Source organism: Heterobasidion irregulare, assembly GCF_000320585.1.
Source record: "Heterobasidion irregulare TC 32-1 unplaced genomic scaffold scaffold_02, whole genome shotgun sequence".
In the NCBI taxonomy this organism is placed as follows: domain Eukaryota; kingdom Fungi; phylum Basidiomycota; class Agaricomycetes; order Russulales; family Bondarzewiaceae; genus Heterobasidion; species Heterobasidion irregulare.
The window spans coordinates 2669329-2694295 of NW_009258198.1; the positions used below are offsets into that span (position 1 = coordinate 2669329).

The 24967-nt window shown below is 55.3% G+C and overlaps 9 protein-coding genes across 9 annotated transcripts; 7 read left to right on the forward strand and 2 right to left on the reverse strand.

Moving 5' to 3' along the window:
* Positions 1–74: 74 nt before the first annotated feature.
* HETIRDRAFT_60226 (vacuolar H+-ATPase V1 sector, subunit D) lies at positions 75–1077 on the forward strand (the record flags this gene model as incomplete). The annotated part of the gene is made up of 4 exons (XM_009543539.1): positions 75–261; positions 336–528; positions 589–838; positions 894–1077. Exons 1-4 carry the CDS (start codon positions 100–102, stop codon positions 1075–1077), a joined length of 789 nt encoding a protein of 262 aa, XP_009541834.1. The 5' UTR covers positions 75–99.
* A 622-nt stretch (positions 1078–1699) lies between these two features.
* Positions 1700–3023, forward strand: HETIRDRAFT_32020 (uncharacterized protein). The gene is made up of 4 exons (XM_009543439.1): positions 1700–2401; positions 2455–2515; positions 2566–2633; positions 2689–3023. Exons 1-4 carry the CDS (start codon positions 1947–1949, stop codon positions 2702–2704), a joined length of 600 nt encoding a protein of 199 aa, XP_009541734.1. The 5' UTR covers positions 1700–1946; the 3' UTR covers positions 2705–3023.
* Positions 3024–3333: 310 nt separating this feature from the next.
* On the forward strand, positions 3334–5265 carry HETIRDRAFT_425079 (uncharacterized protein; the record flags this gene model as incomplete). The annotated part of the gene is made up of 7 exons (XM_009544564.1): positions 3334–3390; positions 3447–3485; positions 3541–3803; positions 3852–3892; positions 3951–4106; positions 4167–4499; positions 4553–5265. The coding sequence occupies 7 exons, from the start codon at positions 3334–3336 to the stop codon at positions 5263–5265; spliced, it is 1602 nt and encodes a 533-aa protein (XP_009542859.1).
* Positions 5266–5845: 580 nt separating this feature from the next.
* HETIRDRAFT_167705 (uncharacterized protein) lies at positions 5846–7121 on the forward strand (the record flags this gene model as incomplete). Its single annotated transcript, XM_009544565.1, has 7 exons — positions 5846–5884; positions 5945–6061; positions 6159–6380; positions 6437–6500; positions 6554–6633; positions 6685–6816; positions 6897–7121. The coding sequence occupies 7 exons, from the start codon at positions 5846–5848 to the stop codon at positions 7119–7121; spliced, it is 879 nt and encodes a 292-aa protein (XP_009542860.1).
* Positions 7122–8150: 1029 nt separating this feature from the next.
* On the forward strand, positions 8151–11993 carry HETIRDRAFT_310552 (uncharacterized protein; the record flags this gene model as incomplete). Its single annotated transcript, XM_009544566.1, has 7 exons — positions 8151–8848; positions 8907–10249; positions 10345–10481; positions 10535–10579; positions 10642–10995; positions 11054–11229; positions 11288–11993. 7 exons carry the CDS (start codon positions 8151–8153, stop codon positions 11991–11993), a joined length of 3459 nt encoding a protein of 1152 aa, XP_009542861.1.
* A 247-nt stretch (positions 11994–12240) lies between these two features.
* HETIRDRAFT_154247 (uncharacterized protein) lies at positions 12241–17070 on the reverse strand (the record flags this gene model as incomplete). The annotated part of the gene is made up of 23 exons (XM_009544567.1): positions 12241–12695; positions 12773–13007; positions 13060–13176; positions 13238–13500; positions 13561–13701; positions 13750–13892; positions 13949–14062; positions 14119–14218; positions 14274–14540; positions 14597–14684; positions 14736–14888; positions 14945–14995; positions 15047–15121; positions 15171–15263; positions 15324–15617; positions 15678–15745; positions 15802–15897; positions 15968–16052; positions 16127–16254; positions 16307–16384; positions 16436–16474; positions 16524–16615; positions 16677–17070. The coding sequence occupies 23 exons, from the start codon at positions 17068–17070 to the stop codon at positions 12288–12290; spliced, it is 3522 nt and encodes a 1173-aa protein (XP_009542862.1). The 3' UTR covers positions 12241–12287.
* A 1761-nt stretch (positions 17071–18831) lies between these two features.
* HETIRDRAFT_380329 (uncharacterized protein) lies at positions 18832–21249 on the forward strand. Its single transcript, XM_009544568.1, has 10 exons — positions 18832–18963; positions 19019–19113; positions 19174–19258; positions 19312–19477; positions 19527–19628; positions 19687–19788; positions 19849–20128; positions 20188–20259; positions 20313–20682; positions 20743–21249. The coding sequence occupies exons 1-10, from the start codon at positions 18892–18894 to the stop codon at positions 21166–21168; spliced, it is 1770 nt and encodes a 589-aa protein (XP_009542863.1). The 5' UTR covers positions 18832–18891; the 3' UTR covers positions 21169–21249.
* A 61-nt stretch (positions 21250–21310) lies between these two features.
* HETIRDRAFT_308645 (uncharacterized protein) lies at positions 21311–23128 on the reverse strand (the record flags this gene model as incomplete). The annotated part of the gene is made up of 4 exons (XM_009544569.1): positions 21311–22071; positions 22138–22360; positions 22428–22558; positions 22636–23128. 4 exons carry the CDS (start codon positions 23126–23128, stop codon positions 21311–21313), a joined length of 1608 nt encoding a protein of 535 aa, XP_009542864.1.
* A 119-nt stretch (positions 23129–23247) lies between these two features.
* HETIRDRAFT_311143 (uncharacterized protein) lies at positions 23248–24752 on the forward strand (the record flags this gene model as incomplete). Its single annotated transcript, XM_009544570.1, has 5 exons — positions 23248–23461; positions 23539–23753; positions 23804–24070; positions 24134–24210; positions 24266–24752. 5 exons carry the CDS (start codon positions 23248–23250, stop codon positions 24750–24752), a joined length of 1260 nt encoding a protein of 419 aa, XP_009542865.1.
* Positions 24753–24967: the final 215 nt, after the last annotated feature.

Here is a 24967-nt window from a genome sequence, read left to right on the forward strand (position 1 = left end):
GTGGTATGATGGTCCGATGTTACTCACTGATTGCTCAATTCAGATAGACCGAGCCTCGGCGGCACTGAAATCTTGACCTAACCGTTCACTTTCGCAATCATGTCTGGTACAGGGCCTCGCGAAAATATATTTCCAACACGCATGGCTCTCACGAATACCAAGACGCGTCTGAAAGGTGCACAGACTGGGCATTCGCTACTTGCAAAGAAGCGCGATGCGTTGACGACTCGATTCCGTGCCATTCTGCGTAAGGTCGATGAGGTGCGTATGCAGTCAGGTCACTAAAGTCTCTCATCTGACCACCGATCCCTTGGTTTGTGCATAAATACTGACAGGCAAAGCGGAAGATGGGAAGGGTGATGCAACTGGCGTCGTTCTCACTCGCCGAGGTAACATACGCCACGGGAGATATATCATATCTCGTTCAGGAGCAGGCGAAGTCAGCCTCGTTCAAAGTCAAGGCTAAACAAGAGAATGTGTCTGGTGTCGTTCTTCCTGCTTTTGAAGTGGACCGTGTGCCGGGTTCGGGTGCGTAGATTCGTTCGATTGATTGGGCTGTTTCTGACTTGGGGTGCGTGCGTGCTGCAGACTTCAATCTCACTGGTCTTGGACGAGGCGGACAGCAGGTTCTACGATCAAAGGAGGTATATGCCAAGGCCGTTGAGACACTGGTTGAGCTTGCTTCGCTCCAGGCGGCGTTCACAATCCTGGACGAAGTCATCCGTGCAACGAACCGTCGTGTAAACGCCATCGAACATGTTGTCATTCCACGTTTGGACAATACAATCAAGTATATCATGAGTGAGCTGGATGAGATGGATCGCGAGGAATTCTTCCGGTATGTCACAAGGATGCATGTACCGCTTCATCGATTCTTTACCTGGCTTTTGCAGCTTGAAGAAAGTGCAGGGAAAGAAGAAACGTGATGCCGCAGCCACAGAAGCGCTGAGAAAAGCTTTGGAAGAGGCGAGGGCTGTAGATGAAGTCGCGTCTCCGCCTCCCCCAGAGACGCTTGACGAGGAAGAGACTATCAGTGGTGATCTCCTGAGTAGTAAGGACGAAGATGTCATTTTCTAGTGCGGACAATTTTTTTTGTTCTCCCTTTACTTACTGCAATTGTTCTTGTAATTGTCTCGCTTATTCTCAGATACGGAACGGTCACGAAATGCAATACCCCCGGTTATACTCACAGTATGGGGGTGAATTACCCCTGTTTGGACAGCACGATTTGAGAACGCCCTTTGGCTTCTACGCCAGCGCAAATGACCTGTTTGTTCTTGGTTGATGGGCCAAGGCATTCAGTGAGTCACCATGTGCTTGTTTTGTATCCGCTCAGCCCCGTCTGGCTTCAAATTAAGAGGCAAGTATTGATGTTGACCAGTGAACTGCGCCGTACCCTCAAAACTGACCAGATCTCGTGGTCTTTCTCCTCCACAATTGAGTTGTGTCAAGGTATGCCCTTGAGGTCCGAGCTCAAGTTTGATGGTAGTGAACACCGTCCAAGTATTATTGACGATCGGATGCCATACCACGTACTGTATATAGCAACGCAACTAGAAAAAAAAATAAGGGAAGAAATTAAAGGTAGTAATCGTCTTGCTACGGATTCCGGCCTTCAGAGAGGGCTTTTGTCACTCCGCGGCTCCGTGTGGGTACCAAGTAAGGACTTCTGTCACCCGATCCGTTCTCTTGTCACCATGTCTTCCACAATTCGATCCTCCAAGCTCAAATTTAAGGGCGAGAAAACGAAGAAGAAGCGAAAGAGGGAGGACGCTAGCGAGGAAGGCGGTAGCGGTAGTCGAAAACGGCGAGGCGAGGAGGAACAGAGTCCCGACACTTGGGTGCGACCTGGACAGGCGATTGAAATCCGTGGTCCGACCTTCATATTTCACCCCTCTGACCCTTCCCCGATATGCATCAACTTCGACTCTACGCGAAACCGCATCATGTTGCATCCACTGGTCAAAGGGGAGGCAGACGACGAGGAGGGCAACTTGATGGACCGTGTCCCTAGCGAAGTATCTCAGGTATGGGTGACGACACGGGTAGCGGGTTCGCTCACAATAAATCTGCGGACGGGAGTTGGTGAAGGGAAGTTCTTGTCGTGCGACAAACATGGATTGGTTTCTGCAGATCGAGAAGCGCGTGGGCCGGAGGAGGAGTGGACACCCGTTGTGTATGACGATGGCATGGTTGCCTTCCAGAACGTGTACGAGAAGTATCTGAGTGTTGATGAAGTTGCTGGGCAGATGCAGCTAAGAGGGGACAGCGACAACGTTGGATTTGGCGAACGTTTCTACGTCAAGATCCAGAGTAAGTACAAGAAAGAGGCCCATGAAGAAGAGAAGAAGAAGAAAGAAGGAATGCTCGGGGCACCCTCTATGGACGAGGCTGGTACAAAGTAAGTTCTATCTATCATCGCTCATGATCGTGTTCTCACTCATGCGATATCAGTAAAATATATCAAGCGTGGGGTGCGGGTAAGTCAATCGTATCGAGGTCGGACAGAAAGGAGGCAAGGTGTTTTCCTGATTCTACGCGTCAGTCTGTTGATTTTTTTTGTAGCTCAAGCAAGCGCGAGATGAGGGGCGCTTAGCTGAAGCCTTGCTGGACCGCCGGGCGAAATTGAAGAGGTTGGTTTTCAAAGTCATGACTCGATCGTGTTTGTGTATCTGAAATCATTTCTAGTGACCGGTTCTGTTAGAGTTTGTCCCTTGAACGTTCAAACGTTCAAACCTGTGTAATTGTATGTATCTGTCATAAACTCTACTTACACCATGTACCATTATTCCCCAGGATCTACTTCTGACATCCGTCTTCATGGATGCGGAGCTTCTTTGATCGTCTCTCTATACCTGTACTCGTTCTGTGGATCTTCAGCTCGGAGCTACAGGCCTCTACGAGCCTCAGGCTTCTGATTCACCTAAATTTGCTGCTGTTTCCTGGTAAATATTCTCATCACCGCTCCATATCGTCTTGTAAGACATATCGCATGCAGGCTAATCAGTATTCGATTTTGTGGCGAATGCAACCTAGCCTCGTCGTCTAGTCTTTTTGAGGCAGCAACGTTGTTGATTTTCCTTCAACCTCCGACTCAGTTTCCGGATCGTCGAAAATTGAAATTTTGGCGCGGATTCACAGGGATCCACTACTCGCAAAATTTCTCTGGATTCTGTGTGAGCTTGCTGCACAAAAAGGAAATGGAAATATAAAAAGGCACATGTGCTTGTGTCAGCATAATGGTCCATATTTAGGCCTGGGCCCGGCGCGTTCAATTGCATTTGCACGCGTCGACGGCGTTCTTACACTCCAACGTTCAACCTCCCCTCAGTAATGGTCCAACGACACTTAACCGTCTCAGAGGCTTATGATGCCCTCGGACTCGAACAGGTCGGTGTGATCGGTTGCCAGATCCTTGATTAGTCTTCATTTACCTCAACAAACAGGGGGCGCCCCTCGAGGCCATCAAAAGCAAATACAAACAGGTGCGGCGAACTGCCTCGACGCGTCAAAAGAGATTTTAAATATCTCTTCTATTAGCTCGCTCTGCGCACGCATCCCGACAAGAATCCTGGTAACGAAGAGGCTACCGCACAATTCCAGCGTGTCAGCGAGGCGTATGACGTTCTGTCGAAACATGGCCACCACCCTGTGCCATCGACACGCTACACTTCCCACCCGTTTGCTGGATACGGTGCTCATGACTTTGAGTTCTACTGTTCCGAAGATGAAGACGGGTATGACTATGAGGGTGCCGAGTACGATTCGTACGAGGATGATTTGGAGGGCCTTGCCTTTTACATGTCAGTTTCTGTCTCTTAGGGGCGTCGGTTACTTACACCGGACTTCAGGTTCTTGTTCGAAGAATTGATGAAAGATCGAGGTCGGGCTCGTACGTGATGTCCCTTGTTCTTTACTATCAAAGAGATATAATTGACATTGGTGAACAGATCGCACTCAGCGTGGGTATGTACGACAAAGGGACAACTCTGGGCTTAGTACAGAGCACATACGCTATATGCGTGAGCAGCAGGAAGCTGCGGAAGCTCGACGCGCCAAAGAGGCTGCGGAGCGCAAGGCAGCTCTAGAGAAGCAACGTCTCGAAGGTTCGTTCTCCCGTCCTCTCCTTTAATACCTTGTACCGTCACACTCACTCTTCACAACAGAAAAGAGACAGGCCGAGCAGCGCCAAAGGGTCAAAGCTTCTGAGAAAAAAGCTGCGGCCGAGGCATTTCGTAGTTCTGCTGAGCGGACAGCCCGGGCACGACAACAGAAGGTGCAGGACCTTCGTTCAGCGGTGTTCTCTGCGGCCAGACAAGGCGATAACGAGAAGGTAAAGAAAGGCGTATGGGAAGACGAGGTCGACGCCGCTGGTGGCGAGGTCAGGATCGGATGCGAGAGTTTCGTGAAATCGATGCCTGCGGACAAGAGTGAGACTCTGCTGCACATTGCTACGAGACGCGGCGACGCGGAGCTTGTCGAATGGCTTGACACGCATAGTATGATTTTCGTTCTTTCTTTCGATTTTATTGACATAATTTTGGATCTGTAGATGCGGATCCAGAGGAGCGGGACTCTCACGGATTCACAGCTTTCCATATGGCTCTTCAAGCAGGCGATATCAGGATTTTGAAATACTTCTTCGAGGCGTATCCACCAAAGGACTCTGATCACAAGCCTATCTACGATCCACCGTCGTCTATGTCGCTTCTCCGCCTGGCTTTAGACTCAAAGCTTCCTGAGGCTGTTTGGATGGTCTTGGACAACAAGTTGTCTACCTCAGACGAGATTGAGGTCTGTTTCGACTGGATATTTTCGCCTGCCGGTCAAAAGGCTTTTGCGCTCGTTGAAGACAACAGTCGGCAAAACGATGAAGGGATCACTGAGGAAATAATTAATCTCTTGATGTCTTTTGGTGGCCTTGACCGACCGCTTCGTGCTCCTGCTTCGCCGTCTCCGCCATCGCTCTCAAAGGCAGAGCGTGTTTCAGGCGCTGCAGAACCCTCAAGCGCTTTCTCGGATAACTCTCGGCCGTCATCCGACCGTCCTCGTGCTTTCTACAGTGGCCGTGGGCGAGGAAAGAGAGGCCAGCAACCTGGCGTCACCCCTTCTCCGCCGCGCAGCCCGCAGGAGTCTAGACAGAACGCGCCTTTCCAAGACAAGGCTGTTGTAGACTTCGGCGCACGGGGGCGCGGTAGGAGCCGGGGCTGGGGTCGCGGCCGAGGACGCGGACGTGGTGTCGCCCCGCATGCATCGGCCATCTGAAACAAGGACCATCCTTTTTTACCGCTTTTTCTATCTCGTCGATGCGCATTTGTTCGTGCAATTCGCTGTTTTGTAGCTCGTCAACGCATTCTCCCCGCATGCTTCCTCGTCGTTCTCTTATCACACTTGTATAGCAATTAATCATTCTTGCCCACGCCGCGTCCCCTCTCCTCACCGTCGATCTGATTCGTTTACCAAGTGCGCACAGCAGAGTGTGCTTTCGCATCTTCGTCATTCTTGTAACACTGTTCTCCAGCCGGTCGTCCAGAATCTGTTGTGAACGTATCAGCCTGTAGTTTTGTAAATCAAATTTCGCAGCAGCATGTATTCGAAAAATTCCGGTTACACGGCATGGAGATTGTTTCCTTCAATTTTGAGAGAAACACGATTCAGGCGCAGTCGCTGAGGGTGTGTAGAAATGGTGAGGCTGATCGAGCGCCCATCGAAGCCTGACACTGCGCCACTGAGCACAAACATGCACAAACATCTCTTCAACAGCTACGACGACGTCAAGCGGTCTCACAGCTCCAAGGCCTTCTGTATATTCTAGTCGAAAATATACCCTTGGAACTGACGCAATATGGGTCGACTCGCGGAGATGCAGCGCAGGCTGCTTGAAGTGCGTTCCGTGGCTTCATGGCTTGCGAAGAAATGACTAACAAGGAGGTGCGCTCTCCAGCAAATGATGGGCCCGGAGGCCATGGGCGTCGCAAACGCGAACCTTGTATGGTCTGACGACAACGTGTGCAGGAACTTTCTGTGCGGGACGTGCCCCCACACGCTCTTCACCAACACAGTGAGTGGAGCCATCATGCTTCGCTCCTCTTTTTGGACATTTGCGCGTGTCGCGTGCAGGGCACCTTCGCTGACTAGGGGCCGCGCGCTCACCCTAGAAAATGGATCTCGGCGCGTGCCCCAAGTCGCACACGGAGCGCCTCAAGACGGAGTTCCTCGCGGACCGCGAGACGAACCCGAGCGACCCGATTTTCGCGCGGTTCCAGACGGAGTACGAGTCGAACATCTTCGCGTTCGTAGACGAGTGTGACCGGCGGATCCGGACGGCGCAGCGGCGGTTGGAGAAGACGCCCGAGGAGAACGCGAAGACGACGAATTTGGTGCGTTTCTTTGCTGCTTTGCGGGTCGGGGCCCCCGTATTGACGCCTGTGCGCAGATGAGGGAAATTGCTGAGATCGAGCTGTCCATCCAAGGAGGCACGGAGAAGATTGAGACACTTGGCAAGTTGCTGTTGCGTCGCAGATGTACTCTGTGGCTGACTGATTGTTTTTAGGCGAACAAGGTAAAGTGGAGGAGTCCATGAAGGAGATGGCTGCCATTGAGGCGTTGAAGGCCGAAAAGGGTGAGAAAGAGGTACGTAGGGAGCGCGCGGAAAGTCGTTCACGTATTGACCAAATGTTACAGCGAGAACTGCAACAACTCACTGATACTTCTGGTGCATCCGGGCACCAAAAGCTGCGTGTCTGCGACGTCTGTGGCGCATACCTGTCAGTGCTCGACTCTGATCGCCGGCTGGCGGACCATTTCGGTGGAAAAGTGGGTTTTTTTTATTCATGCTTTCTTTCTTGGCGGCTGTGCTCTGCTCGTGACCTACCTCGCCTGATTCGCGCTTCCAGATGCATCTTGGTTACCACGAGCTGCGAAACATGCTGCTCAAGTTCAAGGAAGATCGTGACAAGCGCAAGTCGCAGCCTGCCCCCTCCGCGCCGAGCGGTGGACCACCTGCTCCTCGAGGCGATCACCGCTCTTCGCGGGATGACTTCCGTGATCGCGACCGGGATCGAGAGCCAGACCGGGACCGGGACCGAGGCTACGACCGACACGCTTCGCGATATGAGTGAGTGCCCTGCGCTAGAACCGGGCGGGTCCGCTCGGGAGGAGTCTTTCACTGTCTGACTTTGAATGATCGTTGTGTCACAGTGATCGCCGCAGAGGCAGAGACCGGTCGCGGTCGCCTGGGCGAAGGCGGTATTAGTCGTGGAGTACGGCAGCAGCGACGGGCAGCGTGGCTGCCTTGTTCGCTGAGCGGTGTGCATGTTCGATGGGTTTTCTGTACGGGGACAGGACAGGGTATCGGCGATTGCTCGATGTGTCTTAATGCTCAGCAGCAGCAGTAGCAGGTATTTAGGCTGTCAGACTCAAGTTGAGCGGGTGAGCGCTGAGCGCTGAGCTGCGCTAGTCGGGGATTAGCAATGAGAGCATAAGGGAACCGTGCCGCAGTCGCTCGCATTCGTACAGGCAATGTGGACTGCATTTATCTAGACCCGCAAACGAGCTAGCGTCGAGTAAGGATGACGTCTGGCGAGATTGCGCATCAAGGCAAGGTGGGTGTTGCGATGGCGCAGGCCGTACACGTAACACAGATAACCTTTTTTTGCTCGGGGGAGCAGTGTTTAAGGTGTGACTTGTGACGAGGGAAATGAGCGTGACTGTGTGACGAGTGGCGGAGGCCTTGCGGCTGACATGCGTGCTGGATGGGGCGTCGGCTTCGGATTGCTGCCCGCTCGGTTTCTGATCAAGTCTCCAACAGTCCGTCCCAGCACTCGCCTGCCTCCTTATTCTTCCTAGACACTCACAAGGCATCCCCCACGCCTCATTCGCTCACAAAGGCTTCTCTCCCATCCCCACAGCCTTTTTTTCTCCTTCCACCGCATCTGGTGAGCTCCTCGCGACTCCTGCCTCCTTGGCCTTGCCTCTCTCCTGCGATCTGCTCACCCTCCTCCCTCCCCGTGTCGACGAAGACTGCCCTTTCTTCCTTAGCAAATCCCGCACGCACGTCGGCTGCTGCCTCTGCTGCTGCTTGGAAAGCATTTGGCTCGTGAAATTCAGGTGCAATCAAGATTCACTCTCTTGCTCTCCCTCTTCTTCCCATGGATTCTCCTCATGACGTTCAGTTCACCCACGTAGCTCCCGCCGACACCGTCGCGTCTTCCCACTCGGACCTTCCCCTCGCTCCCCTCCCCCCCACCTCAATGTCCCAGCAACCTGCCGCCCTCTTCTCCGATGACCTCGACCACGACCGCACCATGTCTGTTCCCATGGACGTCTCCATCCCCTCCATGTCTGCCCCGATGGACGTAACCTCCATGAGCGCGCTCGCCTCCGCAGCACCGAGCGAGGCTACCCCAACCGCTTCGATGGGCAATTTTGCGTCCTCGCTCAACGGCTTTCTTCCGCCAGAAACCCATGCAGACATCTTGCCCCCGGTGCAGTCGTCGCCCGGCGCTGCGTCCGTCTCGAGCTACCCCTCACACGCTTCCTCTCCGGCCATTCCCGGCCTCAACCCGGCCTTCAGCGTCACACCTTCGTCCATCGCCTCCGCGCTCGACAATATCCCCGTCTCGATCGGTCGTAACCGCTCCGACTCGTCCGCGTCGCCGGCGTACTTTATGGCCTCTGCTGCAGACATTGGCTTCCCATCCGCGGGGAGCGGACCGCCGACGTCCAGCCACAGCTCTAGCTTCCAGTTTCCGCCTTCGGATTTCGATGGGTCGCCCGCGGAAAAGGAGGAGTCGCCAGAAATACCTGGTGGTCCTCACCTGATGGTTGTCGGTGACATGCTGCGAAAGTGAGTGAAAGAGGCTGACGACGGCGGTGCATCGAGCTGTGGCTGATCTTGTGTGCAGCATCATGCAGACGGCCAACTCTGCGCGGCAGGCATGCTCGATGGGACAAGGCCTGACTGCGGGGGTCAAGATCGACGAGTTGAAAAAGACCATCGCGTTGGTGTCTGAGCTGATCGCTGCTACGAGGCTTGTGGACGGGCCGAGCCCGCCTCGCGAGTCAGTGTCGCCGCAGAGGCAGGGAGGATCGCCGTCCCACCCATCAACGGCAGGCGCCGGCGTGTCGCTGTCGCTGAGGTCCGTGGATCCGCACGGGCACGAGATCGCCAACGTCGTGGACTTGACCGAGTCGAGGAAGCGCTGTGCGTCATCCATGGCCGGGGACCGCGTCATCAAGGCTCTCAAGCTCGAGCCGCAGGAGGATCTGTCCCTGCACCCGCACTTTTCCTTTCCCTCGTCCGGCGACCCTATGGACCCACACTCTATGCCCTCATATAGTTCCAGCTCCCCGTCCGCTCCCTCGTCCCGTCCCGCAAGTTCGGCTGGTCTTTCACTCCACCACATGTACCCACCCCAGCAGATCTCCCACTCGATGTCCCTCAACTTTGCCCCGCCCCCCCTCAACCTCTCGTCCGCGCCCCCCCGCCAGTCCATGGACTACAGTCCGCCCCAGTCCGCCCCGCCGTCCCACGCGTCCCACATCCAAGGCCACGTGCCGGGCTTTGGCCACCCGCCAGACGCCTCTGGCTCGTGGACGAGCGCCGCGAGCGTGTTCCCACACCAGCGGCACCACCATTCCATGTCCGGCACTTCGTTGAGCAACGGCTTGAGCGTGAACGACCTCATCATGGGGTCCGCCCCTTCCTTTCCCTCTGGCACCCCCTTCGCGTCGTCTCCCCCCTTGCAATCCGCCCCCTCGTCGTCCGCCAGTGCGATCAACCCATCCTTACGCCAGGACGTCACCAGGCTCTCTCGCTCCTCGTCCGTGTCCAACCCGTCCGGCGACCCCTTCGCGTTCAGCCTGCCCGACGTACCGCTAGATGACCGCATGGACTACCGCCCATCTCGCGGCTCCCGCCCATCGACCGCCGTCTCCCAGAGCCCTGGTGGGTCCTCGGAGTACGACAACGACGACCGCGACTCGGACGCGGGCGGCGAGCCCTCCCAGTCCCCGCCGTCGCGAAGTGGCACCTTCCGGGGCCGCATGGGCAGTCTCGACAACGGTCCCGCGGGCAGCCCGTACCAGCGCCCGTCCACGAGCCAGCGCCGCTCGCTTGCGTCTCGCCCCTCGATGGAGAACTTCTCCGCCATGTCGTCCCTCGGGCACGGGAACGAGGTGCCTTCGGAGTACCGCGCGGAGGTCGACCGGATCTTCTTCGACTTTCTCAACAAGATATGTTCCAACCGTGAGTACGGCGTCTTCCTTCCCCCTAGCGCGTCCGAAGCTCGAGCTTAAAAAAAAAAACTCACGCGTGACCTTGCTCTCGTGCCATTTATAAAGTCGAAGCCACCGACGCGAAGGGTGAGCCAATTCATCAGACGCTCATGGCGAAGAAGATGCAGCGCCTCGACGAGTCACCAGACTTCCGTCCGTTCAAGTTCCGGATCCAAGCGTTCACCAACGCCTTCCTGGAAGAGGTGCGTGCGTTCTTCCGCGCTCGTTCGCGTGTTCTGAACCCGTATATTTTTAGCTTGCTCGCCAGGGATATCCCGAGGATAAAATACCCATGAAAAAGGTGCGCCGATGCTCCGTCACTCGTCGTCATCATCTCATCATCTCCGTTCGCTTGTCGTCCAGATCCGGAACTACCTGTGGAACTCGTCGTACATTTCGCGCTTCAACGAGGACGGCAAGAAGGCAAAATCAAAAGGCAACCATATCTGGAACATTGAAGCCAAAAAAGCATCTGAGGGCGGGTGGATCTTTCGTCCCTTCTACCGCCGCCTGGCTGGCCTACCACCTGGTGTGGCTTATGTGGGTCTCCGCTGGTCCTGGACGCCGCGCATTTGGGACCCACAGGCCTCCCGAAATAACATGCCTGTCGAATACAGCTCGCCCTCCCTCCCGGCCTGGCTGTCCTGGAAGGACGACGTGCTGGCTGGGATCCCCCCGCACGACGCGCAGAGCTGCGATGTCGTCGTCGAAGCGAGGGTAAGCGGTACAACAGCATACCCGATGTACGGTTCGCTGATTCGGGCGTGTTCTGCAGTTCATTCAGGACGGTCAGGAGGAGTTTTTGTCGCAGAGCGTGCACATCAACATCGCGCCGATGTCGAACGTGGACTCGACGTTCACGCCTTCGCAGCGACCCTCGCTGAACGGCACCGACCTCAGTCCCCGCCGCATCGTCAGCGACTCGATTGTCCCGCAAGCAGTCCCTGTGAGGTAAGTGCCCCTGGTCCTCCTTCTCGAGGCGACCGCTAGAAATCACTCGTCGGCGTAGGAGTGCCGTGGCGATGCGAGCGCAGGCCTCGTTGCCCCAATCTACCGTGGTGCCGTCGCAGGACGCCCAAGTCATCCAGGTCCTGACCACCGCTGCACAGCGCGTGGCCCAAGAAGCTCAGTCACAGGTCATTGGCTCTCGCATCACCAGCGAACCGGGTCCGGAACTGCAGTCATTGGCGAAGCAGCAGCACGTCTTGACCGTCACGGCTCAGGCCGTGGACAGCACGGTCTCCGGCAGCTCCTCCACGCAGCCCTCCAGCGTCCTCGCCGCCGCCGCTCAGCAGGTGGTGCTGCAGGCCGCCCGCCAGGTCGCCGCGGACCGCTCCAACGCCGCCGCCGCCCAGATCTCGGCGGGCCTCACGCCCTCGTCCTCGATATCACCGCAGGTCACGGTGAACGAGGTGTCGGTCGCCACCCAGTCGGCGGTCGCGCAGGCCGTCGAGCTCGCGGGACCCCTGTCGAGCGAGGTTGACGTGCTCATGACCGCGAGCTCGCTGCTGCAGCAGCAGTCGCGCGCACCCGCGCCGGGCGCGCCGCAGCTCGCGCCGCCGATGGACCACGCCCGCCCGCATTCGACGGGCACGCTCATTGCGCGGTCGACGTTCAACGGCCTGCCTTCGGGAGCGGCGGTGCCGTCCGAGGCGGGCATGTTTGCGGCCGCGCCAGGGACGGCCGACTTTGTCCCGTTTCTCCAGCATTCATAGGGCTCTTTCTCCTCCTCATCGTCGTTGTTGTCATCGTCGGATCTCCGGTCTCTTTCTCTGTTTATTTGTGTGTGCCTGTGCTTCTCTCGCCTTCCTTTCTGATCTTTTTGCGGGTCTATTCTTGCGATCTGTTGAAGTTATTACATCCACCTTTCCCTGTACATTCATAGTAGCTCATCATCGTCATCTGTGTCCTGTTCTGATAGACATCGCCGAGGGATAGTAGGGGGAGTAAGCAGCAGCAGCAGTATGTAAATGCACGGTCGCAATGTATAAAAAGCAAATTACAGATTATTATATATAGACTAGAGGTGTGTCGCATATCGTGCAGACGGTCGCGGTGATAGGGTTCTCCAAGGTGCACGCCGGGCAGGCGAGCGTGGACTCGAGCGGCGTGGACGTCCCTTCGCTCGTGCTATCCTCGAACGAGGACGTCGGCGGTACGGAACTCCCCCTGCCGCTGCCGCCGCCGCCGCCCAGCAGGGTGCCGCCGAACGCGCGGCCCTCGGCGCGGCGCTTCGCCTTAGGCTCGTCGACGTCTGTGTCCTCGAGCAGGTCGACGTCCTCGTTCTCCTGGCGGAGGTCGACAAAGTCGTTCTCGACCATCTCGAGCTGCGCGACGGTCGCCTCGTTCTCCTGCAGCTCCTTACCGCGCAGGAACAGCCGCTGGCAGATGGTCGGCACGTCGAGGTGTTCCTGGATCTGCAGCGCCACGGCGGGTGGTCAGTTTTGACGACGCTGCGGCGGCTCGCTCGGCGAGGGCGGGGGACGGCACGTACCAGGAGCTTGATGTCCTTCACGGACATGTCTTTGGAGATGCACAGGCGCTTGTCTTTGCGCTGCTTGGCTTGCCGGAGGCGCTTCGACTTGCGCGCGCCCGCGTACGTCACGAGCGTCGTCTGCTGGAGGCCTTGGCTGGGCTTGTGGCGGGAGCCGTACGTCTCGGGCGTGGGGTCCGGCTCACTGGCCATCAGAACGTGGACGGTGACCTCAGTGGTGTCGAAGTTTGCCTTCCTGCAGAGGAAATCAGCGCCCAACTAAGTTGAAATAGCGGGGTCCCACGCACCGCTGCCATCGGCATTCATGGCAGACAGGGATCGGGTGCTGGAAAGAAAAGTTGGAGCCGTCCTCGGCGTCGGAATTCGGTCGATTGATGACTTGAATCAGGGGCTTGGCATCGTAGCTGAACACAGCAGTGATGGTCAGAGGGACTGTCCGCAGCCTAAACGGAGGACTCGACTCACAGCTCTTCCAACGTCTTCCAATCCTCTCCTCGGACAAGGCAGACCGAGGTGTCGAGGTCCAAATTTGGGTCTATGTTGAGCATATCGTGAGGGCAGAGAAAAGGGGTGTTGTCGAGGCGGTCCGGGCGTGGATGTTCTCCGGGTCGCAGGATCCATTGTCTCCAGGAACGGACAAAGGTCGCGGGGATGAGAGCACAAGGGACATTTTCGAGGAGGGCGGTGTTCCCAACCAGAGCGTTGTCGTGCATATGCTTGAGCCTGGCCTGCGGATGTGTCGAGCATATCAGCAACTCTCAAAAGTCGCAATATGCTGCTCGGCATACCTTTTCAGTTTCCACCACCTTACGCATCCCACGCTTGTCCTCCCGAGATATTTGAATGGCTGCCTCACAGACGGCACAGTGCTCGGCGCCTTCGGGCAATGTTTCCCAAGACGGAAATAAGCCTTTGAGCACCAGATATGCCTGACCAGACTATCAGCAACGCCGTACTCGATGTAATCGAAGCATTACCTCTTCCGGTATTCGCTGACGAGCCGTTGTGTTTAGAGACAAACATCCATGTTCACACATGACATGGCCGCTGTAGGCACCCGAATCCGGCGGTGGGTCTGCTTCCAGTTCCGTATGCATCTTTGGCTTGTTGAGTCTCCAGTCTGCGGCGTTCTGTCAGACATGACCGGCGAGCAGAGAACGCACGGCCTATAAATACCTCTCAGCCACTGCTTCGAGATCCAATAACTTTCAGAATCTGATACGTCTGTTCCTGTCAGGATATCTTCGAGTTGCTCCACCTGCTTTGGATGGAGATATTGGTAAAGTTTCTCTGCACGTACAAGGTCACGACATCAGCAGATGAGGTGCTGCGATGGCTTGGCTTACCTGTGAAGATCTCTCGGACGCACTCATCGCACACGTCTTCTGGACTCATTTCTGGGATAAATCGACATCCTTCTTGATGTAAAATGGATTCATATATCGTCTGTGATTCGGTCGCGTCGTTAGCCAGCCAAGGCTGAGAGCGAAAAGTGACGGACGTAGCTGATCCTCTTCATGTCGTCTGACTTTCGCGGATCGAGCCGCCCATGAGCACAGATGATACCTTCAATGGAGATGTCGCCCAGTTGAGGGGTCGCACCCTGCTGCGCGCTACGGCTCGCATCTGCAACCTTTTCTTTGGAGGATGAATCGGACCCTTCGCCATTTGTCTTTGTATCTTCGACCTCGCTTGATTTTTCCAAGCGTTCCCCTAATGGCCTTGAAAGGAACAGCTCCAATGCCTCTTGACTGGTGATAATGGATTTCTATGGAGGAAGTGAATAAGTCTCATTTTTGAGAGTAATGAACAATCTGTACTTACCTCATCGTTAGATGTGAGGTGCCATGATTGATAGAGATGCATCACCCTCTCGCGCAAGCTGTCGAATCGCGTTTGCATAGCGTCTTCTCTGGGGTGCACAATCATTGACAGTGGCTAAGCCATAGCCCGGTAAACTTACCTTTCTATGTATGCGGCACAAGCTCTCTCATGAGTCTCGTTCATCCTTCGCACTGCATCAAGCGCCCGCGGTGGCGGCGCCGGAGTTTCTCGTCTTGTGTTCGCAGATCGTCGAGCGTAGATCAACATATATGCTTCTTTGGACGTGATGTAACTGCGATTGACCGTGAATACCTGTGAAACTTCTGATGATGAAGGGGGAGTAGTTGCCTGGAGGATTGAGAAGGAGCGCTTTTGACTTCGCTGGTGGATGGGCTGACCCTGAGCCGTGTCATTGGTCATGAGCTACGTTTCGGAGGAGTAGACACGCACTCAATGACATCGTCGTCGCTATCCTCAATCCTTAGCACCTTTCTCGCATTAGCCTTTCCCTTGACTGTCTGAGAGCTAGAACTTAATCAGCATGGGATCGAAGGGAAAAATAACGCTGTCAGACCCTTTAGCTTTGTCTTTGTCACTAACACCGTTGGCTCCTGGAGGTTTCACTCTTGTGACGACTTCATCGTTAAATTGAAACCACGCGTTATTGCTGCGGATTTGAGATACATAAGACAATTACAACCTTACGCACACACACAAAAAGACTCACGTCACATCGAAAACCTGAGCCTCATAATGTCCATGATAGGCGCTAGGCCCCTTGTGAAGCAGGACACCCTGAAGGTCGTAGATATTCTCGTTCTCATCCGCGGGAGGATCGGCCAAGAACCGGTTCATGTCGAGCACCAGAGGATACGCGACAGCATGCTTGCTCTTTTTACGCTCCATCGTGGAGATGTCGAACACAAACCGCAGCAGAGAAAAGTGCAAGACGGGCGGGAGTTTGCGCAGGAGAAGCTGTCTGGTGGCATCTTCGAGAGTCCCACAGCGTGGGCAGCGATACCTGGATGCTCCCCGTGGCAGATCAGCCGAAGTAAATGTAAATGGTTAGGTATGCACGGACTTGTTATCCCCAGACAGCATTTCGGGCTGCAGGACTGCCTGGAGACGACTTTCCAGTGTGGCATTGTTCTACACGAGGGTGTTCAACGCCCGACTTCAAAAGCGAGAACATGATGATGTAGTACCTCCAAATTGATCTCGATTTCTAGAAAATCAGAGTCCCGTTCAGAACGATTGCCGCATGCCTGGCACACAGTTGCATATGCCTGGCTACCTTCAAACTGGAGAGAGAAGAAAACGGCTAGGTTGGATATATGTTTTCAGAGGATCTCTCAGCAAACAAAAGCATACTTGACGAGACAAAAGGTTTTTCAACACAGGGTCGGCCTGCTTCTGGAATTCAGTGTCGAGGTGTGACATGAAAAGCTTGGAGAACCTGGATAGGCCAATATTGCGAGCAGCGAAGTATCATTCGTTATAATGTAGACAATGAGCGGTTGATTGACGAACTCTTGTGCATCCTGCTGCTCATTCGTACGCAACTTCAAGCTCTCCACGAGCTTCAAAGGATTGAATACTCTTTGCTTGCCAGCCTGCAGCGCGGCGAATGTTGCTTGGAGCTGGAAGATCGGGGAATCCTGATCATTGGAGATGAAGATAAGATCCAAAGGAACATGGTAATGAACATACTTCGAATGAATGTTCCTTGTCTTGAGAAGGCTGACAATGGTAGACCCCATTACGGAATGCCAGATCCTGAAACCAAACCTACGAAACAGATCTTAAAAGATCAGGAGGAGCAGAGAGAAAGAGACTAACCTGAATATATGCGTTCGCGTAACAAGTGGCTCCGAGATTCTGCGAGGATGTCATATAATTTTCATAAGTGAAGTGTGATACTGCACACCTTCAAACCCACGGGGAGCCCCGACTGCCTGTTGTCGAGGCTCGGATCTCTCCCAAGGTTGGCTGCTACTGTGTACTGCTTCAAAGCAGTTGCTAAGCGCGCGCGATGCAACGTCAAAGCCATCGCGGCAAGACATATAGCATAGTGACTCACTTCTGTTTTCCCATTTCTCCTGCCCGACATAGTTCACACAATTGGGGTTCTTACGACACAGCTTTTTATTGCAGTGTGGGGCCTCATCATCCGAAATGACGATCACCTCGTCGCCTCCGCGCGCGCTGCGTTCCACATTCTCCTGTGTGTCCTGGTATTCAGGCTTGGGCGGGCGGAAGCTGTACTTGTTCGGGCAGAAAGTGGGAGCGCGTGCAAAGCTGCAGGTCGCAAGCCTATGTTTGAGAGAGATCTCCGACGCGTCGATGACTTCCGTACCGACCCAGCCCCACGGGGAGTCGGATATGCTTGTAGCGAGCTTGTGCCGTTTGAGCCGTTCGCCAGCGGCCAGGCCTTCAGTGGTATACCCCACTCGTCGCTTGCGCTTCGTGGTCATCGTAGACTGTGTGAAGGATTGGTGATGATGTCGCACAGACTTATGGCAGTCGTCGTGGAGTGAACGAGGAACGCGTTAAGATCGACGCGCAGCACCGCACATCGTCCCTAATAATCCCCAGGGGATATCTGTGGTATATTAGCAATATACCCAGAATCAACCGCAAATATACCCACCTCCCCTCCAGGGATATTCACAGTCGATTCAAGGTAATGTCTTGAATATACCGTGAATATACCTGGGTACTGAGTATATTCACAGTATATTGTGGGTTTATTCGAGCTCGATATCATTCCAATCACTTTATATGCGCTCCATAGATAGAGAAATAATTATATTAACAAATCATAAAACTAATACATGCTATTGAAGGCTACACGACAATTCTAAGGCTTGAAAGATCTACAAAATATACTTGAAGAGGCGAGAGGTGCGAATCCTGGCTAGATGTTCCCCCGCATACGCAAGCAGCCACGGCGCGCATCAGGGATGGGACGACCAGCACCTTGATGCAAGAATCTATTGCAGTGGCAGGAGCGGTGCGTCCGCACGTGGCCTCGAATTCGAGGAGTACATTTTGGGGGATGCGTCGGGCTGCGGCACCGCGCTGTCGAACACGAGCGCATCTGGTAGCACGCCACGTGCACAAACGCAGCCACTGGCGAGTGCATCGGTGCCGGCAACGTAGAGAGGCGCATCCTGCGGAGAAGCGGGGTGAGCATGCGTGTCAAGGCTGAGAAGATCAGTGCGGGAAGAGACAAGGTCACCAGGAAGGGTTGCAGCTTGATAAGGTTGGCGAGTGCAGGGAGCGAGGGGAATGGAAAGAATGCGGTGTAGTGCGGGGGTCAGTACTGCCGTGCGGGGGGTTAGCACTGTGACACGGAGAGCCCAGATGAACACTGGCCTCACTGATGTTGCTACTGCTGCTGCTGCCCCGACGACATTGGCACTTGCGCGCGCACCGCAGACTCTGAGGCTAATCTGAGCCACCATGCACATGAGAAACACAGATGCTAGCACCCACGCCAACGCCACCAAGCTCAGCCTGTGCTTACCCTTGATCTCATCCATCCAACGTTCACGCTCACACCCGCAATACCCACCGTTCTGACAATTCTTGCTGCACACACATCGTAGGCTGTGCTTGCAATCTCCTTCAGTCCCACCCCGGCCTGCCCTAAATGGACGCATATATGTGCTCTGATCCCGCATTTTCAGGCATTAGATCTGATTATATGAGAAAACCGGAACTATAGAGCATATGGAAACATGTTTCAGTGGGAGAAAGACTCACCAAGGTATGTGCACACTGGAGGCTCCTAGAGGGTAAGACGAAGAGAGCACTTAAGAGAAATCTCGACGCTGTCCGACGATGCGCACTCATCAGGTGACCGTCAAAATGGATGAGTCATCTCCCAGCTGGGATTGACTGGGGGATATTTGAGGGATATTCCCTGACGAGTATATTCCAGGTATATTCCAGGTATATTGCTAATATACCCCGAATATCCCCTGGGGATATTTGAGGGCAATGTGCGGTGCAGGTGGCTGCGGCGAGCCTCTCCGCTCTTTACTCACGCTCACGACCACTCACCACGGCCTCTTGCCGTCGCCTTACATGCTACGTCGACTCTTCCACAGGCCTCTTAAAGGTGACCAGCCGCAGGATGCAGTCGTTGGCAGAATCATCAGACGCAAGGTCGTGACCTACCTCCTCTGGCGTCATCTCAGTGTTCTGAGGTTCGCAGTCCCTGCCGTCTTGTATTCGTGCACGCCCTCAGTTTGACCAGAATTATCCTTCTTCTAATAGGGTACATTTGGATGCTTGCGCTGCCGCTCCCTGAGCTCAGCCAAAGCACATACATCGATGAGAATGCTCTCCAGCCCGCCCAAGTACTTGCTCGCAGCCTCTGTTGTTCCGCTCTGCTAAGCCATGGCTACCGATCAGGTGGCTACGTATTGGAATTGGGGCGACGTTCACCGTGCAGACAGTTACCTCTCCGAGCTCGAAGCGCTACGAGACAGGAATGCATCAAGCGAGGAGTGAGACTCTGAGTTCGTTTCCCGTGTACGTACCCGCATTGATACTATGCTGCCATCTAGACGGGCAAACTACTTCATGACCGAGTTCGCCAAACTAGGCATCTCGACTTCGACACAAAAATACGCGTTCACAACCAGCACCGAAGTCGGGTTATTCACCTATACTCATTTTGTACCTTTGCTAATATTCTTCCGTAGATGATATCCGGAACTAATGCATATGCTGTGCTTTCATCTCCCAGGACCTCAGGGACTGAGGCCATACTCCTCAGCGCTTCTTGGCTAAGCCAGAGCGGTCCCGACGATGGCGCTTTGAACCTGCGCGGGGTCTCCACAATACTGGCACTGTCTGCTTTCTTGAAACGTCTGTCTATAGTATTTCTGGTCTTTGACTTCGTCTTACCTTCTCGCAGGATACTCACATTGGTCAAAGGACATCATCTTTGTTATCAGCGACGGCTACCTTGATGGTATGCATGCGTGGCTGAGCGCATATCACGGCTCAGGTCAATCCAGTAAGTCGGTATGATATCACTGGTCAAGGAGCAGGTATATCTATCAAAAGAAATTTAGACCTCGAAGCCGAACATCTTGCACATCAGTCTGGCGTTATATGGACAGCTCTGAACATCGACTATCCTGGTCATTCCTTTTCTCACCTAGGCGTTTTCCGAGGTTCGTCTGCGATATTCAAGGGCTTTAGAGCACTGTCCGATCGAAAATTTCTGCATACAGAGGGCCTGAACGGTCGTCTTCCAAATCAAGACCTCATAAATTCCTTTCGCGTCATCTCCCACCACACTGGCGGTGTCCCCGTTGTGCTCTACGACCAGGTTGAGCCGTCCGAATTTCCCGGACATCAAAATATCTTGCAAATCATCCCACAATGGGTGCCAAAAGCTGTCGCTGAAAGATCTGACGTGACTGAATATGCGTATCGAGCCAAGAACGTCCTTCGGCATGTGGGGTATCAAGCTAGGGGACGGACTAGCGGCGTGCATGGGCTTTTGCATCAGTAAGGATTTGCCCTCTCTTCGTGGCAGTACATCCGTGATAATCATCGGAACTCCACAGATTCCGTATAGACGCTATCACGCTTTACGCAGTACCCTCAAACGGTCCCCACGGTTTCCATGCGCTAGGCCGGTAATGTACTTCCAACAAATTCTCTCAACGCCGAGTTCTCATGTCGCACGCAGCATTGTCGAATCGACTCTCCGTACGATGAGCAACCTCATCGAGCGCCTACACGCCTCTTTCTTTTTCTACATCATGACCACTCCCGGCACCTTCCTAAAGATCGGCAAGTATCTCCCCAGCGCGGTGCTCATCGGTACAGCGCTCATGTTTGGGGGGCTGGGTGAGTGGGTGAATGCGGGGTGGACGCAAGTCGTCGAGGATGATGAAGGGGACGAGAAGAAGGATGCGGATCCAGAAGGGCCCAAGGTGAAGTGGATCAGGCGAAGGCGGGATGTGCTCCCGGTCCTGGGAATCATGTGCGCTACGCATGGTGTAGGAGCGATCTTATTTACCGCGCTTTCGTCGACATGGTTCATGAAGAATCAAATGGTATGTCACACAGCTCTACTGCTATCGATCATACCCACTGAGCATCCGGTGTGTCTGCAGACACTGACCTTACCTGTAATATTCTTCACCGCTCTCCTCCCCCTCGCTGCCCTACTCTTTCCAACATATGACCCCTCTACTCGCGCGCCGCTCCCAACCTTGCTCAAATCTCTTCTTCTCTGCTTCGCTAGCACCATCGTCTCCATCACCTCTGTCGTCAACTTTTCCCTCGCTGCCTTCCTTGCCGTTCTTCTCGGCGTCCCGCTTTCCCTTGCCGCATCTATATCCTCTTCCCTGCACGTGCGGCTCTCGGCGTACAGCGTTTACGTGGCGCTCGCGCTGGGGTGGCTCACCGTATGGGAAGAGGTGCGGCAGGCGGTGTGGCACTGGGAAGTGCTGGGCGTGTGGTTTGCGCCGTTTATGTGTGTCGTGTATGTTCCACTCGTACTGCAGGCGGGCATTGTATCGCTCCTCCCCCCGTCGTAGCCCTTGATTGGTGACGATATACGCGAAGATCGACCGTGGAATTTGGGAATCGAATTGAATACACATACACCGTGATCGTTCCGTGGGGCATGCATAAGTTAAGATGCAAGGAAAATAAATACACCAGAATGGAGTCGACGGATCATGTAGTGTCCATCTGCACGCTCTCCTCGTCAGGCCCAAAAAGATCGTCGTCATCCATGCCCTCCTCGACCACAACATTCGCATCGTGTGGCCCGGGCGGGGGCGGCAGGGATGGTAGCGGAGGCGGGCCCATCGCGCTCATCTCCATCGCCATAGCCATCGCCATGCGTTCCACGTCGTCCGCCTCCGCATCGCCGCCCACCGCGTCCGGGTCCCCACCTTCCTCGCCATCCGCGTCTCCGCCCTCGCTCACCCCGCCCTCCTTCCGCCGGCGTGCCATCTCCTTCATCTCGTCCCGCTGCGCGAGCTTCATGTCCAGGTCCGCGCGGAGCTTCCGCAGCGCGTCTTCGAACCGTCGGCGGATGAGCGGGTTGCCCGCGCTCGCGACCTCCACCTCCTTTTTCCGCACCGCAGCTTCGAGATCTGTTATCTCCTCGTGCAGGAGCTGCCGTGCCTGTGCCGTCTCCTCATCCTCATCCTCATCCTCTTCTTCCTCATCCTCGCTTTCGTCGTCTTCGTCGTCTTCGTCGTCGTCGTCCGCAAGCGCGAGATCGAGCTCAGCGGCGAGCTCCTCGTCAATGTCACCTTCTGCTTCGCCGTCCTCGTCCTCTTCACCGCTCCCCTCACCGCCTTCACCGGGCGCGGGCGTCGGCGCATCGCCAGCCTCAGACAAGAAGCCTGGCGTAGGCGCGTCCAATGGCTCCTCCCGCTCGAGGAATTCAGAATCAGACAGGTCGGGGTTGACATTCTCAAGCACGTCTGTTTACGACGCCCGAAAACAAAGCACATAAGCGCCGGGACGTGCGAGAGCAGGGGAGGGCACACCGAACTTGACCTCGTCCGCCAATGCGTCTTCCTCGAGCAGCCGCTCGACCTCCTGCTCGACGCTCTCAATGGTCCGCTTGTTCACGCGCTTGCGGAAACGCCGTTTGCGTACATGGTGCAGAGGGGGGGTGACCCCATGCTGCCAGATGAAGTCGTCAATGTTGAAGCTCTTGTGGTTCCCGAGAGCGTCTTCATTTTGTATTCGATCTCCCACGAGCAGCATCTACGACCGTGGTCAATTGGATGGTTCGAAAGGGACGCGCGCAGACACGAGGGGAGAGAGCCCGGACCTGGCATATATCTGCCACTTTGAACATCTGCTTGCTGTCGAGTGTCTTCTGAGCCTCGATTATACATGGCAGGTCGACCAGTTTCGAAGAATACAGATTGTTTCCGATGTGAAACACTGCCCTCCGTGAGTCTGAACCAGAAACACTCAGAACATCAGCACCCAGCACCCACCGCTCCCGAAACTCTCCCCCACAAGTAAGAACACACCTTTGAACTTGAACCACACGTCCTGCCCCACCTCCCTCGCGGCGACCATCTTGCGCAACCGCTCGCAGTCCTCACCGGGCGGCAGACGCAGAATGAACTGCTCCTCAAATGACAACTCTTCGTCGTCCGAGTCGAGCTCACGGTCGTACGTACCGAGGAAGCTCATCCCTGGCGCCTGCGCCGCCGCCTTGTCACTCAGCTTGAGCTTGAGTTTTGGTGCGCCACCGCTGCTGCTGCCGCCCCGCACCCGCGCGTGCGCGGACCGCGTCGTACGCTCGTTGGTGGAGAGCGAGAGGTCGCCAAGAGAGGGCGTGTTGCGCTGGCGCGCAGTTACTCCGGCAGCGGCAGCCGCGCGCTGGGGACGTGTGCTGGTGGTGATGGTGTTGATACTGATATTAGGTGGGAGAGCGGAGGTGGAAGCGATGGGCCCTGGAGTGGGCCGGGAGAAGGAGTAGGGCTCGAGGTCGTCAACAACGATGAGGTCGTCTTCCATCGCGTTATTGTAGATACCTGGTCGCGTTGCTGTTTGGAGGATGGCAATAGCGACGAGAGCAGAACAGAAGTGACGGCGAACGGGAGGCACGACTCGACTCACGTGACGATCCAAGCCCAATGTCCGAAGAGGGAGCGCGGCTCGACGGCTCTTGCTCGTCATCGAGCACGGCGACCATGACGCTCTCACCACCGACCTTGTATATCTGGCCTGCAAAATGGGATTTACCGTCCATGGAACCCGCGAGCCTCGCCGCCGTGCTCTATCTCCAGCTCTCCATTCCCAGTCGTTTTCGTGTAGTCGAAAGCACGAATCCCGACCTGTCTCCCAGCGGTGGGTCAGTGCTTCCTAAATCGACATCAGGCAGCTTTCTCACTCTTTTATTTCTTTTGTGACCTGCGGTCGAACAGGACAACTGCCGTATCTGACGCACGGGCACCACATCGTCACTCCCGCATCGTCTATCTTCAAATACATCGCCGCGCTGACCCCAGACTCGCTCCCGCAAGCAAACAACCAAGAGAGCGCGTTTTCGACTGATCTTGATGCTCTCTTGAGCACTCCACAGCGCGCCAAGCGAACCGCATGGCGCGCGCACGTCGAATCCGCCCTCGGCGACCTTGTTGTACGTCCTACATACATGCAATAGGTATTCTAACACGTAGCCCGCGCTAGGCACACATGTTCTATTCTCTCCCGACGAACTACAACGGCCTCACCCACCCGGCACTTGTTTCATCCCTCTCCGTCCCGCAACGATATTATGTCCCCCAGCGCATGCGCGATCTGCACCGCGTGCGCCTCGAAGCGAGTGGGCTGTGGAATCTCCCGGGCGAGGAGATCGAGGATGTTGAGGCGGAGAGGAAAGTATTTGGGCAGAAGGAGAAAAAGAAAGACGAAGAGCCGAAGAAGGTGTTCAAGGGCGCGTTTGAGCGCGAACGGGTGCGTGTTGTCGTCTTCGAGGATTTTGCGTATGGAATTAACTCAGCTTTGGGTGAATGTTAGGTTCTCGAGCGCGCGAGAGCCGCATTTGACCTCTATGCGCGATTGCTGGGTGACGAACGGTTCTTCTTCTACGACAGGTGCGTCTCCTCGCCTCGCGCCCACTTCCTGACCATCAGCTTACCCGCATTGCAGACCGACGTCGCTCGATGTTCTTCTTGCGGCACACACACTCCTCCTGATCAACCCACCCTTCCCCGACCCGCTCCTCCCATCGCTTCTCAGTACGTCTTACCCCAGCCTCCTCGCACACGCGCGGCGTGTTCTCTCTGCCGCCTTCCCACAGTCGACTTCGCCATCCGAACAGCTGCAGATACTCCCTCCCCAATCATACTCTCTGCGTGGGCTGTTGCCGTACCCCGCGCTCCAGGCTCCGTGGAGAGCAAACGAGACGAAAAAAAAGGAAGAAGAAAAGAGCGAGAAGGACCGGGAATTTGATAGGAAGCGATGGCAGTGGATCGGGCTGGCGGCAGTCAGCGCGGTCGGTTATTGGTTGTTTCTGGGGCTTGCTATCGTGATCAATTTCAAAGACAACGAGGGAGAGGAGTTAGTTGATGGCGAGGGAGAGGAGTTGGTCGATGACGACGAAGGGGAAGAGGGCGATGCCTTAGACGGACAGTAGTGGTAGCATGTGTCTGTGACGGCGTATACGCAACAAGTCAGGTTCTCCACTCCCACCACAACTCTCATCGCTGTCCTCGACGATGGCCCCGCTGCGGCTGCGACATCCAAAGGGTGTGTCTACCCTTCAGGTCGATTTTGAGACCTCTACCGTGCTCGATCTCCAACAGGCCATCCTCGCTGCCTCCGACATCCCGCCCTCCGCCCAAGACCGTA

Excerpts from the sequence above, each read along its gene's own strand:
- HETIRDRAFT_32020 (XM_009543439.1), top strand. The coding sequence starts at position 1,947 with ATGTTGCATCCACTGGTCAAAGGGGAGGCAGACGACGAGGAGGGCAAC. Across the intron at positions 2,402-2,454 it reads ATGGACGAGGCTGGTACAAA|TAAAATATATCAAGCGTGGG; the intron begins GTAAGTTCTATC and ends ATGCGATATCAG. Across the intron at positions 2,516-2,565 it reads CGAGGTCGGACAGAAAGGAG|CTCAAGCAAGCGCGAGATGA; the intron begins GCAAGGTGTTTT and ends TTTTTTTTGTAG.
- HETIRDRAFT_380329 (XM_009544568.1), top strand. The coding sequence starts at position 18,892 with ATGCTTGCGCTGCCGCTCCCTGAGCTCAGCCAAAGCACATACATCGAT. Across the intron at positions 19,114-19,173 it reads AGGAATGCATCAAGCGAGGA|ACGGGCAAACTACTTCATGA; the intron begins GTGAGACTCTGA and ends GCTGCCATCTAG. Across the intron at positions 19,259-19,311 it reads CGTTCACAACCAGCACCGAA|ATGATATCCGGAACTAATGC; the intron begins GTCGGGTTATTC and ends ATTCTTCCGTAG.